At 41.4% G+C, this 16,555-nt stretch overlaps 5 protein-coding genes and 1 long non-coding RNA gene across 8 annotated transcripts in view; 2 read left to right on the top strand and 4 right to left on the bottom strand.

The window, feature by feature from the left end:
* Positions 1 to 1,314: 1,314 nt before the first annotated feature.
* On the bottom strand, positions 1,315 to 6,197 carry LOC104805781 (acetyl-coenzyme A carboxylase carboxyl transferase subunit alpha, chloroplastic-like). Its single transcript, XM_010530458.2, has 12 exons — positions 5,997 to 6,197; positions 5,275 to 5,676; positions 5,121 to 5,195; positions 4,827 to 4,934; positions 4,586 to 4,746; positions 4,382 to 4,496; positions 3,519 to 3,673; positions 3,363 to 3,414; positions 3,195 to 3,263; positions 3,020 to 3,097; positions 1,748 to 2,930; positions 1,315 to 1,621 (listed from the first exon to the last, which is right to left on the bottom strand). Exons 2-11 carry the CDS (start codon positions 5,599 to 5,601, stop codon positions 1,767 to 1,769), a joined length of 2,304 nt encoding a protein of 767 aa, XP_010528760.1. The 5' UTR covers positions 5,602 to 5,676; positions 5,997 to 6,197; the 3' UTR covers positions 1,315 to 1,621; positions 1,748 to 1,766.
* LOC104805774 lies at positions 3,846 to 4,360 on the bottom strand. The gene is made up of 2 exons (XR_770560.2): positions 4,281 to 4,360; positions 3,846 to 4,154 (listed from the first exon to the last, which is right to left on the bottom strand). It is a non-coding gene; the product is annotated as an uncharacterized LOC104805774 (long non-coding RNA).
* Positions 6,198 to 6,777: 580 nt separating the features above from the next.
* On the top strand, positions 6,778 to 8,922 carry LOC104805753 (OTU domain-containing protein At3g57810). 3 transcript variants are annotated; one of them, XM_010530440.2, is made up of 8 exons: positions 6,784 to 6,888; positions 7,042 to 7,207; positions 7,341 to 7,425; positions 7,516 to 7,579; positions 7,832 to 7,937; positions 8,040 to 8,094; positions 8,178 to 8,231; positions 8,554 to 8,922. In XM_010530440.2, the coding sequence occupies exons 1-8, from the start codon at positions 6,861 to 6,863 to the stop codon at positions 8,695 to 8,697; spliced, it is 702 nt and encodes a 233-aa protein (XP_010528742.1). In that variant the 5' UTR covers positions 6,784 to 6,860; the 3' UTR covers positions 8,698 to 8,922. The 3 variants fall into 3 exon arrangements, with proteins under 3 accessions (XP_010528733.1, XP_010528725.1, XP_010528742.1); XM_010530431.2 differs by having other exon boundaries at positions 6,778 to 6,885; positions 8,040 to 8,231; XM_010530423.2 differs by having other exon boundaries at positions 6,783 to 6,888; positions 8,040 to 8,231.
* Positions 8,923 to 9,561: 639 nt separating this feature from the next.
* Positions 9,562 to 11,274, top strand: LOC104805737 (reticulon-like protein B12). Its single transcript, XM_010530400.2, has 4 exons — positions 9,562 to 9,926; positions 10,012 to 10,192; positions 10,572 to 10,783; positions 10,878 to 11,274. The coding sequence occupies exons 1-4, from the start codon at positions 9,851 to 9,853 to the stop codon at positions 11,048 to 11,050; spliced, it is 642 nt and encodes a 213-aa protein (XP_010528702.1). The 5' UTR covers positions 9,562 to 9,850; the 3' UTR covers positions 11,051 to 11,274.
* On the bottom strand, positions 11,146 to 13,833 carry LOC104805744 (mitochondrial uncoupling protein 1). Its single transcript, XM_010530412.2, has 9 exons — positions 13,569 to 13,833; positions 12,630 to 12,848; positions 12,455 to 12,533; positions 12,206 to 12,339; positions 12,020 to 12,118; positions 11,837 to 11,941; positions 11,672 to 11,746; positions 11,484 to 11,570; positions 11,146 to 11,400 (listed from the first exon to the last, which is right to left on the bottom strand). The coding sequence occupies exons 1-9, from the start codon at positions 13,650 to 13,652 to the stop codon at positions 11,362 to 11,364; spliced, it is 921 nt and encodes a 306-aa protein (XP_010528714.1). The 5' UTR covers positions 13,653 to 13,833; the 3' UTR covers positions 11,146 to 11,361.
* A 711-nt stretch (positions 13,834 to 14,544) lies between these two features.
* Positions 14,545 to 16,555, bottom strand: part of LOC104805725 (neutral ceramidase) — a 4,438-nt gene continuing 2,427 nt past the window's right edge. Inside the window, exons 5-10 of the mRNA XM_010530387.1 lie at positions 16,419 to 16,555; positions 16,059 to 16,326; positions 15,830 to 15,955; positions 15,680 to 15,743; positions 15,438 to 15,607; positions 14,545 to 15,205 (exon numbers count right to left, since the gene is read on the bottom strand). Coding sequence (XP_010528689.1) covers positions 14,645 to 15,205; positions 15,438 to 15,607; positions 15,680 to 15,743; positions 15,830 to 15,955; positions 16,059 to 16,326; positions 16,419 to 16,555 — 1,326 coding nt within the window. The 3' untranslated portion in view covers positions 14,545 to 14,644. The remainder of the gene's footprint in view (positions 15,206 to 15,437; positions 15,608 to 15,679; positions 15,744 to 15,829; positions 15,956 to 16,058; positions 16,327 to 16,418) is intronic.

The raw sequence follows: 16,555 nt of genomic DNA, 5'->3' as shown, positions 1-16,555 counted from the left end.
GTATATATTTATATTTCACACAAACTAACTAAGCAAAATAAATTAATCTAATTTTTTAAAAATGAAATTAATTTTTTTGGGATGATTTTTTAAAACGTATTTTTTTGGCGCAATTTTGGAAAAGAAATGTATCATTTTTTTTATATATATTTTTAGTTTGATAATTTTCGAGGGAACATTAGCAAACATAAGGCAAGTGACAGCTCGACGATGTCTCCTCGCTAAGCCATTGGCTTTTTCATCACATTTCGCTTTCTTTGCGCTTTTTTTCTAATCCTTTTTTGAAAAAAAATCGGCTTTTTGCTTTTAAAATTTTCTTTATATTTCCTGCTATGAGGTTCTTTTTGTTTTTTTTTTTCTTTTTTTATCTGTGCAATATAAAACAAATAATCAAATTATTTTGAAGTAATATTTAGCTATTACTATAACATAGTTAAAAGTTTTGAAACATATTTCAAATATACAAGAATCGTGGCATTGTTTAACGTTTATATGTGTATGATGCGAATGTCTACTCATCAAGTCTGTCTATTTTTACATTAATTAAAATTATAGTTTCTATGTATATTCTCCATGGAATTTAATTAATTTGACATTCGATAGTGACTAAGCTTGTTACATCTGAATAAGACCGCGGGTCTCTATTCAACATCTAACATAATGTAATAGATTTTGTTGTATTTGTATGCATGCATGCATGCGCATGTCTACGTGTTCCATCCCAATATTGTTAATCTCTATAACACGCACTATTAAAAACCCTCTAGTTCAGCTGGAGACTCCGCCTATATACGTAAGTGATGACGTGGTAAGCCGGGGGAGCGAGGAATCAAAGGAGAAAAGCCCATGCAGAGCAAAAACTAAATTAAATCATATAAAATTATTTACCAAGATTGGACCACGATAAATTATTTAAATGCCCTTAATTTCATTTTATACAAAACCTGCTAAATCTATAGTATAATTCATAATTCTGAACCGGTAGTCAATGTTCATTAATAGCAACTGTCAACAGCATTGATGCTCAAACAGATTACTAACTAGGCCGACATAAATTATACACATACGCGACGAAAGATAATAATAAAATGTGGACCGTATAATTACGGGCCTAAACTAATAGGCCTACAGTTTTTGTAAATGCTCTTCATAATGGCAAAACGGTAAAAAAACATGCGTTTTGTTCCTACATATACACACATTAATGCACGTGTGTATTTACAGTCTTCCTTTGGGAAAAATGCAGAGTAAATTATATAGACAAGTTTTTTTGCAATGGCAGAACTGTAAATATAAAACGACCAAATCGCTGGAGACATCAAAACGACAGCAAAATACGTCGCATAATGTAATACGGAGGTTCCAGAGAACGGATTTAAAAGCAAAAAAACAAACAGAAAACGAGACCGAAATAAGATACACAAATGGATCTAGAAGAAGACAAGCCCTCAAAAAGCTTTTGATCCAATGCAGATAAAGCTGAAAGGAAATGGCTTTGGTTGGTGCCCGCTGTCTAGGGTTTCTGCATTTTTTTCTGCCCAAAAAAAAAAAAAAACTTACCACCACTAAATCAAGAACAGCTCAATGAAGCTTTTTTTTTTCTCCTGTATCGCCGACCATCCTACATGAAAAAAACAGCAGAAGAGTTCATCAAAGATCCTGCAAATTCCGTCTGTGGTAAAGGTTTTGTGATTGGATGGATTGAACAATTCAGACAGGGTTTAGGAACAGAGATGAATTCACTTACGAGAGACGGTGTTCGTTGCTCAGACAAAGCTGCTATTTGCGCCCAAGTTGATCTCTGTCTTGCCAGAATCTGAATCTGATACCGACCCATCTCCATGATCGTTTCCTCTGAAGCTTCCGTTTGATTCTGCACGTTCACGAGCTGCAGAGATCTCTCTCTCGATCTCCTCTTGCTTCTCCGTCAGCCCGGATGATCTCAGAGCCTCCGAGATCCTCTGCTTGATCTGCTGCTCCAATGCCTCGATCTTCTGCCTCGCGTTAACGTCTCCGGGCGTTCTTCCTGCCTTTGCGACCTCTAATTTCAGCAACTCGACCATGTTCTTGATGTCTGGCGTCCTCACCACTTCGTCGATCTTCTCGGTGATCTCTTGGTTCAGCTTTTCAACCTTGTCTTGAAGGTTTTCGCTTGGGTCCAATGCCTGCTCAGTCAGGTCTGAATTCACGGCCGCGAACTCCAAACCCATTGATTTCAACACACCCATCATCTCACACTCGATATCTGCTCTCGTCTTCGTGACCTTTTCCTTCAGTTCATCGGACAATTCGTCGAAGCTTGAAACGCCTAAGCTAGCAATCTCAGCTTTGATCCCTTCGACTTTTTCTAGGTTCTCGGGTCGGTCCACAACTTCCTGGAATTTCTTGTAGATCTCCTTCTTCAATGAAGCTGCTTCCGAGAGAGATTTGGCTCTGGACAAGTCCCTTAGCATGGTGTGCTTAGATCTCAGGCTCTCATAGTTGGGGGCAGCGGCCAAACCATTGTTGAACTCTTCTTTGAGCTTAGCAATCTTGTCGATCATCACCGGGTGCATCAGATGCTCCTCGGAATTTGCTTTCGAGAACTCTTGGCGAAGAGTTGTCAGTCTTTCCTCCAAACCCATCGCTTTTACAGCCTCAGCGTACTCATCGTCAACCTCGGATTTGAGTTTCTCAATCATTTCTTCAAGGACTTCAGGCGAAGGCTCTTCCTCCGATGATGATGGTGATGCCTCCTTTGCTTTCAGAATCTGCTCCTTTAGCTTCTCGACCTCGTCTGCCAGCTCCCGGTTAGTGGACACCACATCTTTCTTCTTCATGTTGAATTTCCTCTTGGGTTCAACGGGAGTACCCTCCACGAACACTCCGATCTTCCGGTACTTCAGCATCCGACGCTTCAGCAGCTCCTCTCCGCTCATCTTTGAGAATTCCTGCAAACCTACGACCAAAGTCAGAAACTTTTCCACTCCCCACGAAACCCCGAGTTGGGACAACACATTCAATATTCATCTGAACGTACGTCCATGTTCTCGTTAATAGCAATCTTTATCTGTTGTGAGGTCCAAGACGGATCAGCATGGGCACCTCCAAGTGGTTCCTGTGCACAAATCCATGGGAGTTATCAAATAATCCATTGTCACAGAGAGGTGGGCCTAAAGGCTTAATGAACATAGTTTGTGAGTAGGATTGCTTACAGGTATGATTCCATCGGCTACTTGGAGCTTGACCAGTTCCCTGGAAGTAATTCTAAGCTTTTCCGCTGCCTGCATAGAAGAATTTCGTCCTCTGTAACTTCAACCTTACAAGATCGGTTAAAAAGGGTAGGAAAATGTAATTCTCGGGATCAAGAACGGTGGACAGACCTCGGGAGCAGACTTGGAGTCTTTCCACAAGATTGCGGCGCATGCCTCTGGACTGTAAAGACAAAAACCCGGGAATAAACAGTCTGTATCGGGCTACCATATCATTGTATCTTCAGGGGAGAAAGGATAATAACACTCAGAAACTCGAAAGTTTACCTGGCGACGTAAAATACCGCATTCTCAAGCATCAGCATTTTGTTAGCACAGCCGATGGCTAGGGCACCACCAGAACCACCTTCCCCGATAACAATGGAAAGTATCGGTACTTTCAGACCAAACATTGTCCTCAGATTGTTGGCAATAGCTTCACCCTACACTTCATAATGGCAAAACGGTAAAAAAACATGCGTTTTGTTCCTACATATACACACATTAATGCACGTGTGTATTTACAGTCTTCCTTTGGGAAAAATGCAGAGTAAATTATATAGACAAGTTTTTTTGCAATGGCAGAACTGTAAATATAAAACGACCAAATCGCTGGAGACATCAAAACGACAGCAAAATACGTCGCATAATGTAATACGGAGGTTCCAGAGAACGGATTTAAAAGCAAAAAAACAAACAGAAAACGAGACCGAAATAAGATACACAAATGGATCTAGAAGAAGACAAGCCCTCAAAAAGCTTTTGATCCAATGCAGATAAAGCTGAAAGGAAATGGCTTTGGTTGGTGCCCGCTGTCTAGGGTTTCTGCATTTTTTTCTGCCCAAAAAAAAAAAAAAACTTACCACCACTAAATCAAGAACAGCTCAATGAAGCTTTTTTTTTTCTCCTGTATCGCCGACCATCCTACATGAAAAAAACAGCAGAAGAGTTCATCAAAGATCCTGCAAATTCCGTCTGTGGTAAAGGTTTTGTGATTGGATGGATTGAACAATTCAGACAGGGTTTAGGAACAGAGATGAATTCACTTACGAGAGACGGTGTTCGTTGCTCAGACAAAGCTGCTATTTGCGCCCAAGTTGATCTCTGTCTTGCCAGAATCTGAAAAAAATGGTAGAGAGCACTTCCATTACCTGGCCAAGTTCCTCGGATTTGAGATCTGCATATGCTCCAGGAGTGTCGATGAACGTAACAATGGGGAAACCATGGTGGTCTGCATAGTACATCATCCGTAACGCCTTCCTATAGCTGTTTTGTTAAATTAAAAACATATGAAAATCAAAATTCTGAATGTCCTCTTTGAATTTGCCACCACCGGTATTGACTAAATACGTTACCCGTGAGGAGTAGGCATCCCAAAGTTACGTTCGATGTTTTCTTTGGTATTTCTACCCTTCTGGTGGCCTATAAACATGTATCTTTTCCCGTCTATTGTGCCGATACCCGTCACTATAGCCGGGTCATCATACCCTGCCCGGTCTCCATGAAGCTCAACAAACTGTTACACAAATGCAAGAATTGTAAACAAGAATTCACACCAACTAAAAGAAGAAGACCGGCCCTTATGAGAAACCTGACCTTATCCGTGATGTTGAATATATGATCGAGGAAAGTGGGGCGGTTGGGGTGGCGGGCAATGTGCACTCGTTGTATTGGAGTCAAATGTGTGTAAAGGTCTTTGATTGCCTGAAAATAGCAAATTCACCAAATCAAACAAGTGTTCTCAGTTCTGTTAATGATTACAATAAGATCATCATCGAACTTGGAAATCAACAATCCACTCCACATGGAGCTTTTTCAAGGACAGAACTTGCAATGACATTTAAGTTCATGTAATAAGAATCATTCGGAGCTGGAACTTATGAGTTCTACCTGTCTGTACTTGTTCTCCAATGAGATAATCTGATCAGTGAAGTCCAAACCAGTTTCATCTGCCATCTTCCTCACCTGCATCATAATAATAACTCGATCAAGAATCCAACTTCACTGGTAATTATTAATTCTGAAAACCAGTGAGAGTCCGTACATCAACAATCTTCTTCTCCAACTCAACGAGCGGTTTCTCAAATCCCAAGGTGACCATCTTTGGCCTATCTTTCAATGGCTTGAAAGTCGAAAGGTATGTCAAGATTCCACCTTCCACATTCGGGTCAGGATTTTCCGGCCACGGGTACTCGAATTTCTTGATTTTACGGAGCCGAGCCGTTATGGCTAAATCCCTCCTCCTCGGAAAAAACCTTGCCCTACCTAGTGTTTTCAATGGTATCCCACTAACTCCATTGCTAGAGCTTCGCAGAAAATCTGAAGCAGAGCTTCCTCCCAAAGCCACTGATGAATGTGATATCGAAGCCATTTATTGAATAGATGAGCTTCAATGCTTCAATCGGTCGGAGGGAAACACTCCAGAATCACGTGAGAAAAAAAACCTCTGAATGCACAAATCCGACGGGACAGAAAAAAAAGAAACACAAAACAATTCTCAGTGTTAGACAGTAAAGCAGCATGAAATCGAAACACATTAGATTTCTGTTCGTCGTTCTTAAAAAAACTAGTAACTGATTAACGAATTCAACAGTCAGCACACGAGTAATCAGATTGCAGGGCACAAAAGATCTATCCCCCCCCCTCCCCATTTTCTCGGCATCCAAACAAGCGCATCCCATTTCTCAAAATCTCAATCCCATCCGAAATGGTTAAAAATCGGAACTTTCATCAGAGAAAAACAAAACCCAGCTCATGTAATCTCACCTGAAACGAAGAGAAAGATAGATCCGAGAAGAAGATCGATACAGGCGGATGAATTCAGAAGGAGATGAAGGAGCGGAGAGAGGCCATCGATGATATCGTGGTTGGGCTTTCGTTAGAACGGAGAGAGAGAGAGAGATTTGATTGTTGCGAGTGTGAGCGCGTGGATTTCGAGTCGAAGAGTTTCGATGATTCTTATGCAGATTGGGCAACTACTTGGGCGCTTATGACTCGCTAGCTTTTTACGAGAGAGTCCTTGGAACAGTCCTACTCCCTGACACGTGTGCAGTCCATGACTCGCACGTGTGACACTATTTTTTGTAATTAAAAAGAATTTTCCCTACTAAATGTTATGTTCTCTATTTCCCATTTTCTCATGCAAAAATAAATGTATCTAAAATATGAATAATGTGATTTAAAGTTCATTGAATCAAAAGCACATTACTTTGCAACTTCATTTATGAGGCATCAGATGATTCGCTTTGAAAATGTGTTTTTTTCCCCAAGTGTTTACCTTTTATAATATAAATTAACCCAACAACGCACATCATTGATGGGTGTTCATACAAGAATATGAATACAAAAAAAGATTGATTAAAATTTTTGTCAAAATGGATTTGTTGGGGTTAGGTTATGTGCAGGTGGTGTGATTCTGTTCATTGGTTATCTGCAAAATGCTTTCTCCAAAAAAAAATATTTTTTTTGGGAAAAACCTCTCCTTTGCGTGGATTCGAACCTGGGTCTATGAAATCATCTGTTCCTCGTCTTTCTAGGTATTCGTTAATCTTGTAGCTCCCCTTCGGTTCTCCTCTTCAATCGGAGTTTTTGTTTTCTCTCCCCTTATCCTTTTTGCGGACAAGAGATTCCATGGAGGACAACAAACCTTCTGACAGTAGTACTCCATCTCTCTCGTTTCTTTGCTCTAATTTCTTCTCAGGATTTCGTTTATACCGATCACGATAGTGTAAATTCTGGGTTCGAACAAGGGTTTTCCCGACACAAATGTGAATTCGTTGGCGTCCGTAATCGCTTTTTCTTCCTTCTGCAGATAGCATTCTTGAGCAGCTGAGAAACGGGTTTGCTCGATTCGAGCTTGTATCTTCGCCTACGCCTTCTGTGTCAGGTTCAATTCCATCCTCTCCCCTTTCCGCTTCGTTCTTTGGGGCAACCACCGGGAACAGCTACGCATTCTTCGCGAGAATCGGAACGCCATTGTGGGTCTTCGTTTTCGTTCTGTTGTAGCTCCTGGTTTCGTCAAAACCCTAAACCCTAGCACTCTCAGAACTCACGCTGAATTCACAGAAATGGGTTTGTTCTCTCTCACGGTACTTTCGTGTTTCTCGGCAGAAACCGATCGCCGGCGGCGAAGAAGGCTGAGCATTACTCGGTGGACAGAGTTACAGGGGATGGACGTTGTCTGTTTCGTGCATTGGTACTGCATAATTTTCTGCTCTTTGCTCGTTCATTTTTCGTTCGCTCGATGCGTTTGTCCATTAAGAGATGTCATATCCAATGATTGCAGGTGAAAGGTATGGCCTTCAACAAGGGTCTTAGGCTAAACCCACGTCAAGAGAGAGATGACGCAGGTGATTCTATTCATTTATACAGGCTTATACCTTTATGTTTGTGCATCAAATGTGAATTCTGTGGCTTTGAAGTTTCAGAGAATTTGGCTGTGTTTAGTTTGCTAGGATTTCTTTCAGCTATCAGTTTCTGGATTTGTTTGATCCGTCCCGATGAGTTTGCGATATTCCTATCCAGCTGAATAGGTTTTGTCTATCAGTTTAAATGATCTTCTGAGCCGAAAAGCTTTACATATTTTCTAAGTTCTTATGCAGATGAGTTGCGAATGGCTGTGAAGGAGGTCATGTGTGATGATGCGAAGGAAAGAGAGAAGTATGAAGAAGCCGTAGTGGCGATCACAGTGGATGAATCTCTGAAACGGTGAGTGATAATTCATAGGACTGTCTCGACCGGTACATTGCCATTCGGTATATGGTTAGATTACTTGTTTATATTGCTTGTCATGGAGAATTTTTCTTTCAGTTATTGCCAGAGGATTAGAAGACAGGATTTCTGGGGAGGCGAGTCCGAGCTACTTGTGAGTTCTGAGAATCCTTTTATAGTTTCTTCAGCTTTTGCCATTGATTTCTTGCTCATGTTAGGGTTTTTGATTTTCAACAGGTTCTTTCCAAGCTATGTAAGCAGCCCATTATCGTCTACATACCCGAGCACGAGGTAAATACTAAACACCCTCCTCTCCCTTGTTGTTTTGACACGATCTAATTGATGAATTCATACTCGATATACCGAATTCCCCGGCTCTCAAGGTTGAAACTTTACGAGCCAAGATTGCATTTCCATCAACACCGACTTGGTTTCTGATCTCGGGTCAGGAAAAACTCTTCATCAGAGTTAGCTCTACACATTGTCACATTGTATCAGAGCTAAAAGAACTTTCACATCCTAAAAAAAACATCCTCGTTGTTCCGTCATAGTCAGTTCATGACAGGTTTTTTCCGTCGTTTTTGTATGTTTTTCGGAACCGACGAACGGGCAGCACGGGAAGGGAGGATTCGGGTCGGGTTTTATCCCCATTGCAGAGTATGGAGCAGAGTTCAGGAGAGGTTGGGGTAAAGGAAAGGCCAAGAACGCTGTTAGGCTTCTTTACAGTGGTAGAAACCATTATGATCTGCTTCGCTGATGAATCTCTCTCTGATTCTTGTCGTTTTGATTAAAATTTTTTTTTCACTGGGTTCCTTGATTACTTTTTTTTTTCACGAACACAAGAAATCTGATTTAAGATTTAATGCCATTGTTAAAAGATTTGAGCAATCTTTCAAATAACTGTCTTTATTGCTGAAGGTACAAATGGAATCTGAAAGCTGTGTTGTATGTGATAATGCAAACTTTTTTTTTTCTATCTTAATGCAAATTGTAATGGTGGGATCCACATAATTTTGTGTAAAAATAATGAGAATGAATAATTCCTCACAAATTTAAAAATTTTATTGGAAATATATTTATTACTTTTATTACTTATATTTTATAAATATTAATCAGAGGTAAGTATCCTATAAATTGAGATGTTTTTGTGTAAACTAATGCAAAAATGCGGCCATCATATGTTTTACTCTTTCAATTCTTTCTCGATTTTTTTTGTCTATAAATATCTTCTTTTATGAAACTTTTATCCTCATTTTTATTTGTGGTAGACTTTTCTTTTGTAGCCTCCAACTCACAAATATTAAGATCCTTCGGTTTCAATTATATAAATTTTAAGAAATTGAATACCAAACATATAAATATAGTAATTTTTGTTAATCCATGAATATTTCCTTTTGATAGACTTTTAAAAGCTTAAAAATCAGTTGATGTGTATCACTGAAATTTTAAAAAATATACATATAGCAGCATAGATTTACAAATTATTATATAATTTTAAATTGATATTAAAAAGTCGAATTAATTAAACTATTTATTGTAATGTATTCAGGAGATTTAATTTATACCCCTGGGGTTGGGGGGGAAGAAAAGTAAGGCTTTTAGGCTGGAATTCGAGACATTGAGAGGACAACAGACATCCATCCTGCTTTTTTGAACAGACCAACCCATTGAATTATTAATATTCAAAAGGAAAATTGCCAACTTGAAATCCCATCTCTTTTTCGCTCTCTCACCTTCTGATCATCGAGAAATAGACATCAATCTGGGTTTTGAGGGATCTGATCAGATTCGAATCCAAGTCTCTGCCTTTCTCCAACCCTTTTGATTTTTCTCTGCAGCTCGCATGGATTCGGTTTCTGGGTTATAACTTATAAGGGATCTGACATCATCTGAATCCAAGTTTCTGGAGAATGGGTTCATCTTCTTCTTCAGACAGGTTGTTCAACAGACAGAGAAGTGTGCACCAGATTCTCGGAGGAGGCGTTGGTAAGTGAAACCGCATCATAACCACAGAGGAATCTCCTCGATTGGTGAAGTTGAAAACCCTTTTTATGTTTGTTTGGATGAACAGCTGCGGATGTGATAATGTGGAGGAAGAGGAACGTAAGTGCGGGGATAGTTACAGTGACAATGGCGTCATGGTTGGTGTTTGAGAGATGCGGTTACACCTTCTTGTCTCTCTCCTCCAGTGTTCTCCTCCTCCTCCTCACTATTCTCTTCCTTTGGTCCAAATCTGCATCCATTCTCAACAGGTACAATCCCCCCACCGAAAAAAAAACATTTCTTTTTTTGTAGGACTTAGGCATACACACAAACACATATACATATATATATATATACACATGTTGTTTCGGAGTACGTTTCTGAAACTTGTTGAATCCATGGTGAATGTGATTAGAAAATCTTAGGGTAATTTTATATGGAAATAATTAGCCAGAGCCATTTTAAATTCTGGAAAAAGGATCCAAATCCAATCACTTTTAACTTGGGCAGGGGATATGAGAATCTTGACTGCCCAATGTGTTGCTTTTTGTTTTCAGATTCTTAGAGTTTTCTGAGATCGGACAAATATCTGATCTTTGTATTTTTTTTTTTTGGTTGTGTTCGTTGCTTTGTGGTGGGGGTGGACAGGCCAGCTCCGCCGCTGCCAGAGTTGCATCTAACGGAGGAAATGGCGAAGGAAGCTTCCGAATTCTTACAGGTTCATGTGAACAAGCTGTTGTGTGTTTGGCAGGACATTGCCTTGGGCAGGGACTCCAAGTTGTTTCTCCGAGTAGCCATCTCTCTGTTTCTAATCTCCTTTCTCGGCCGCCTCACCGATTTCCCTACCCTCTGCCACTCCGGTAATTACTACTACTAATCTCTATCTATCTATCAATCTATCAATGGTGTTTGGTTTCAGACAAAAGTCTCTTATGGTGTTTTCTTTTTTTGCAGCTCTTCTAGTGGTTATGACGATTCCTGCGTTCTATGAGCGATACGAGGATCGGATAGATGGATTGATTCTGTTAATCTATGAGAAATCAAGGGAGGTGTACCTTAGGCTCGACATCCAGTTTGTTGAAAGAATCCGGAGATGGGGTCTGGAGAAGAAGAAGAAACTCAGCTGATGATCCCTCCTGTCTTGTGTTTCTTTTCTCTCGTTTCTTTTGTTTCCATGGCTTCTTGTTTGTTTTTTATTCTGTTTTTGATTTTGTGAGAAACAAAAAGGAAGGGTTTTTCTCTTCTCTTGCTTTCGAAGTATATATGTTTTGATAGAGTAGTACATAAATGTTACTCTACTCGGACCCAATTTATTTCACAGTTTTGCTGGAAAAGGCAAAAGGTTCTATAACCTTCAGAAACAATCCTTCACCCGACTTTCTCCTCTCAATCGGGGCGAATGTAGTTTATTCTCTTAACGAAAATTTGTTTTTCGAGTCTAGGATGATGATTCCAGATTCCGGACATACTTCTTCGCCTGGATCAGAAAAGATCAAAGAACCAAAATGAGGGTAGAGAGAGAGGGAGGGAACAGAGGTTTGAATATATGAATTCACAAACCTGTTCGAGAGTTAAGAACATGATCACGTTCCACGACCCGAGGCGTCCAAAATTAGGGATGAAACCCTTGTAAAAGGCAAGAGGGCCCTGCGAGAGGTAAAGTACGAAATACACAGTGTTTAGAAGGGACAGTGTTTCGGAGCTAAGGATTCTCAGAGGAATCAAGCTTAAGGAGAACGGTAACATACGTCGTTCTTCAGTGTCTTGACGAAACAGTCGAGAGTGCTTTTGTAAGCAGAATCTCCCATCATCCTCGACTTCACCTGCCAAAAGAAAATGATCCAAGACGAGAAAATCAGCCAGAAAGGCAATCAGAGTGTACAAAGGCTAACTGCCGAGTATGGATACTGTACCACGTCGACAGGGGAACCAATGCAGACAGCGAAGAATCCTGCCCCGAGTCCAGAGAGAAGGTGTGTGACAACGTTGTCAGTGAATCCTGGAATTTTCAGGATTGTCTGAACAAAAACATGGACGAAATTCAGGTTCCTTACTCGGGTAAACAAGAAAAAGCAGAGAATGAATTTTTTCGGTACCTCTTTCACTTGATCATAGCTTGCTAGTTCAGCAGCATTGATGATGGCATTTCTTGCTACGTTAGGACCAATACCGGTCCAAAGAGCTCTGACTCCTTCCTGTTAATCAGATATAAAGATGTGAATGAAACAGGCACTAAGCATTACATACAAACAAACCTCTATTTCAATGGTGGGATAGACAACCTGTTTCACAATTGTTGAATACGCATTCAGCGATCCAGTGTACCGCCTCGGCACACCAGGAGGTAGTTTTCCCTCAGCCTGGAGTCTAACTTTTACGAGATCAGTTGGATTTGCTACCATGATACCCAAAGCACCTGATAGTTAAAGAAAACCGGTGTTAACCAAACTAGAGGCAGGAAGCATAGATCTGAAGATGTGTATTTCCCAAGATTCTCTAAGATAGATGATCTATCCTACCCTTACACTTACCTGTTGTTAGAGCAGCAAGTATTTTCTTGCTGAGGGGAACATCACCTACGAAGTCACTTCCGACATAAAAGTTCTTAACCTGGAGAGAATACAAAAGGTTAAGATTTTGGAAGTCAGTAGGAAGATGTTGAATTTGCATGTCTCAGAGCATACGAGTAAAAGACTTGAAACCCACCGGCTCATACATCCCAATCCTTAGACCTCCGAAGAGGCATTGACGATGCAGTCCAGGTACGATACCTTTCCATAGAGAAGCAAACCCTTCCTCCCTTGCTATGGTACCAACCGTTCCTAACAATCCACGGTATTTGGGCAAAGTTGAAACATCTCCAGCTACGGCTGACTTTTGGAGCTGAAGCCTAACTTTAGCAGTGTCCAACGGAATCGTACATATCTGGTCCAGTTTTTAAGAGAACAAGAAACTTCAAAACATTGTGAGCCCTATACACAACGAGCTACAAGTAAATCCTGAACAGAATTGCAAGTTTTCAAGTTTAGTGTCTCATATTCCTTCAATAGCAATGCTTAAGAGTTTTGGACGATCCAAAGAAGCATGATCAGTAATAAATATCCTGTTCAAAGAATTATTTGTTGGTTCTGTCAGAAAAATTCAAAACTTTCAGTTTGCACACTCGAATTGCGTCTATAACCAAAATAGGCAAATGCTTAAATCCGATGTTTCTCACGGACAAAAGAACAGCCGAAAATGCTGCAAGACAAACACATAGCTCACTCTTTTCCTCGGATCCACCTGACTAAATTGCTCTTGACCCCAAAATCGCACCACTTGCATCGAAATCTATTCACCAGATGAATGTGGACGACTAATACAGAACATCCAAAGTTCTAGCGACGATGCGACACAAAACACAGGAGCCAGAGCAGGACAGATCAACTAGGTCTGAGCTTCAACTCATCCCAATCAAAATTCGCTTCACCAAGTTCTAAACGAAATTCATCTGCTGTGAAAATTTCCGATCCATTTTCTCGTCCAGGAAACAGAAACTTATACTGCAGATTCCGGATTGCGGGCGTACATTTCTCGGACAAACACGCAATAGCAGAACATCCTTCGGAAAAATAAAAAAGAAAAGGAGAAGCATCCGGCGATTACCTCGGCGAAGCAGGCGGCGAAGGCGCTGCTGGCGAAAGTTCCGGCCAAGGAGAGGTCGGATTTGGCCTTGCTATCGGCGACCATCTCCGATCCAACAAAAAGAAAACAGAGAGAGAAGGTAGGATTCCTAGGGTTTTCGAAATCGAGATCGAAATCACTCAGGACGAGGAAGCCGAGAGATTCTCGGGAATAGGGAGGAGAGTGTTGCAACCAACGCAATTTGGCCTCTGCAAGTAAATGCCGTCCCTCACCTGCAAAAGCATTTTTCCACGTTCCCTGCGCTTTATATATGCGCACACACTATGGCCCATGGGAACGAGACAACGGATCTGATCCCCTGTTTCGCGGCCCAGAAATCGTGACAGAAGAGAGCCAGTAAACTAGCGCCACGTGGAATAGGACTGTTACACTTAGCGAGAGGCCATCTTGTCTGTCTACTGGAGGCCAAAATATAGAAGCAAAATGATATAGAGAGTGCAACAATTTTAGATTTTCCTTATATTGGCTTTCTGTATAATATACGTTCTATTCTAATATGGGAAAGCATGTGATTTTGACTTGAATACATCATTAATGGCATTTTTTTTATAGACCTGTTTTGGGTAATGCCGTGTCGACAGATACGTAATTGCTAATGAATTCAAATTCCCTAATACTAATGCATATCTATGGGGGTGCCTTGGAAATTGGGGAGTTAAAAAAAGTTCAAAATAAATTATAAAATAGAAACAATTGAAATATTAGTGTAGATTACGGGCCAATCCGAATATAATATATATATATATATATAAATATGACGAATATTCAAACATTTTATTTAAATAGAATAAAGGAAGCAACTTGAGTTGGATAAGCACAAATGATCAATCTGATTGGATGCTTAGTAGATAGGTGGGTGGGTTACCCTTTAATAGTTGAAATCTCGCTAAGGCATTGCACCAACGCATTTACACACACACACACACGCAGATGTATGTATAGCCCACGTGGCACAGTCCCTTTTTTTAATTTCCTTTTTCTTTTCTTTTTTTTCCAATAAATATATCATTTTAGTAGTAGTATCTTCCAACTCATAGTCATACAACTGCAAAAGCACTGGAAGTGCCAGAGAACGTAGTAATGGAACCGAGAAGAGACTTGGAAGCTCCGAAGTGCCGTATCCGATAAACCCCGGCCGAGGCCGAGTCGGGGATCCGCCACTCTATCCTCCCGTAGCTCTCGGGACTCAGTCTCGTCGGCCTCGACCACTTGAACTTGAGACACAAGTCATCGTCGTCGTAGACCGGGAGCCACCTCCCTCCGCCGCCGTCGATTAGCCTCTCGACCAAAGCGAACGAGCCCTCCGTCATCAGGTCGTTCCTCGGACATGCCGACCAGAACGTCACGTTCACTTGCGCCCCACCGCCCCGGGCGAACCTCGAGTTCGGGGCCACATCAGATTTCACGTCGCCGAAGCTCACGCCGAGCGGGGTGACATCCACCACGACCGGTGCCAGCAGGCTTATCTGCTTGCTCAGCAGGTCAGGCGGTTGCGGGCCCGACTCGATGGTTTGACCGTTGACCAGCGCCGTGGCTAGTTTCTTGAATTCTTGGATGTAGGCGCTGAGTGTGTGCGGTCCGTACAGCGTCGAGGCTCCCTGTAGACATATATTGTAAGAAAAAACAGCAATCGAAATGGTATCTGTATCAATCAATTAGTTTTAGTTGGAATTAAATTTTTTTATGGTGGATAGAAATCCGATTTCAAGAACCGGAAACGCAATAGGATGCATATTCGGTTTGGTTATTCATAAACCGGATAGTATCCATTATCCCAAGTACAAAAATAATAGAAAAAACATAACTTAAGTTACGAGTTTTGAAACTAACCTCGTATCTTTGAACTTCATACTCCTCGAAGGTGGTAACGTACTGAGAGTAAGTGTTTGTCAGACCTGCTATGACGATATGGACGTTGTTTCCGAACTCCTTGCTGGCCGAGGAGGCGAGAACCGATCTCACAGCCTCTCGGAGACGCCTTCCCGCCATTGTTGTGAATTCTGCAGAGAATAACAGGTTTAGAATTAGGGTTTAAGGATCGTTAAAGAAAGGGAGAGAGCCTCATCTGCTACCTCCTGGGACACTGAGGATGACGAACTGGCCAATGCGTAGTATCTGAACCGGAAGAATCGAGGGCTGCAATGCACAAGAAACGAGCCATTAGAAAATGTTATGTTCAATTTTATCGGCTCTGGCGAAAAACGGGGTTTGATCACACTTACTGCCCAGTCATAAGGTATCTTCATTTCTCCGGTATCGAGCAGGATGGGCTTCGGTTTCTGGCATTCGACCTGTTCGGGTCCCGGAGTTCTCAGAACATTCCTCACTAACTTCCAGAAAGCATTTCCCTTCAAAACACATCGAGCAGGTTTTCGCCAAGGATTCGAAAAACTAGAGAAGCTAGAGGGAAATGTGAGAATAGTTGAAGCATGCTAAGAGTATTATTACTACCTTGTCATCTCCTTGTCTGAAATCGAAAGCTCCGGGTCCATCAGTAGTTCCTGCAGCAAAGCCGAAACCCATTGCAGCCGGGCATGTCTTGACAGTTTCAAAGCCACCCGGTTTAGAAACCGAGACTTCCAGTTTCGAGAAATCCACATACGCGTGCTGATACCCGATCCTTCCCTTCAGCTGCTCTGTTGCTTTGTTAAAAAGTTCCGAAGCCTTTTTGAACTGCCTTTCTCCAATTATACGTGTGCTCTCGAATTCATCAGGGTATCTGGCCCAAAAAACAATAAGATCCGATAAGAACATACGTTGCAGAGAGAGGGTAATGATGGTAAGGGAAATGCGTCAAGCGTTATAGCATACCCTGGGCCACGGCCATAGCACAATTCATTCTTCCCGTTGCAGGTACTGTGATTGAAATCACAAGGCAGCCCAGTGTCAATGCAAAATGCGCCGAGAACGTTTGGACTCACGTCTCCGCAATTTGATTGACAGAATGC

This window comes from Tarenaya hassleriana, unplaced genomic scaffold (genome assembly GCF_000463585.1).
Source record: "Tarenaya hassleriana unplaced genomic scaffold, ASM46358v1 Cleome1, whole genome shotgun sequence".
Lineage (NCBI taxonomy): Eukaryota > Viridiplantae > Streptophyta > Magnoliopsida > Brassicales > Cleomaceae > Tarenaya > Tarenaya hassleriana.
Note: the sequence above shows the minus strand (reverse complement) of the source record. Positions and strands in the feature narration are given on the sequence as shown.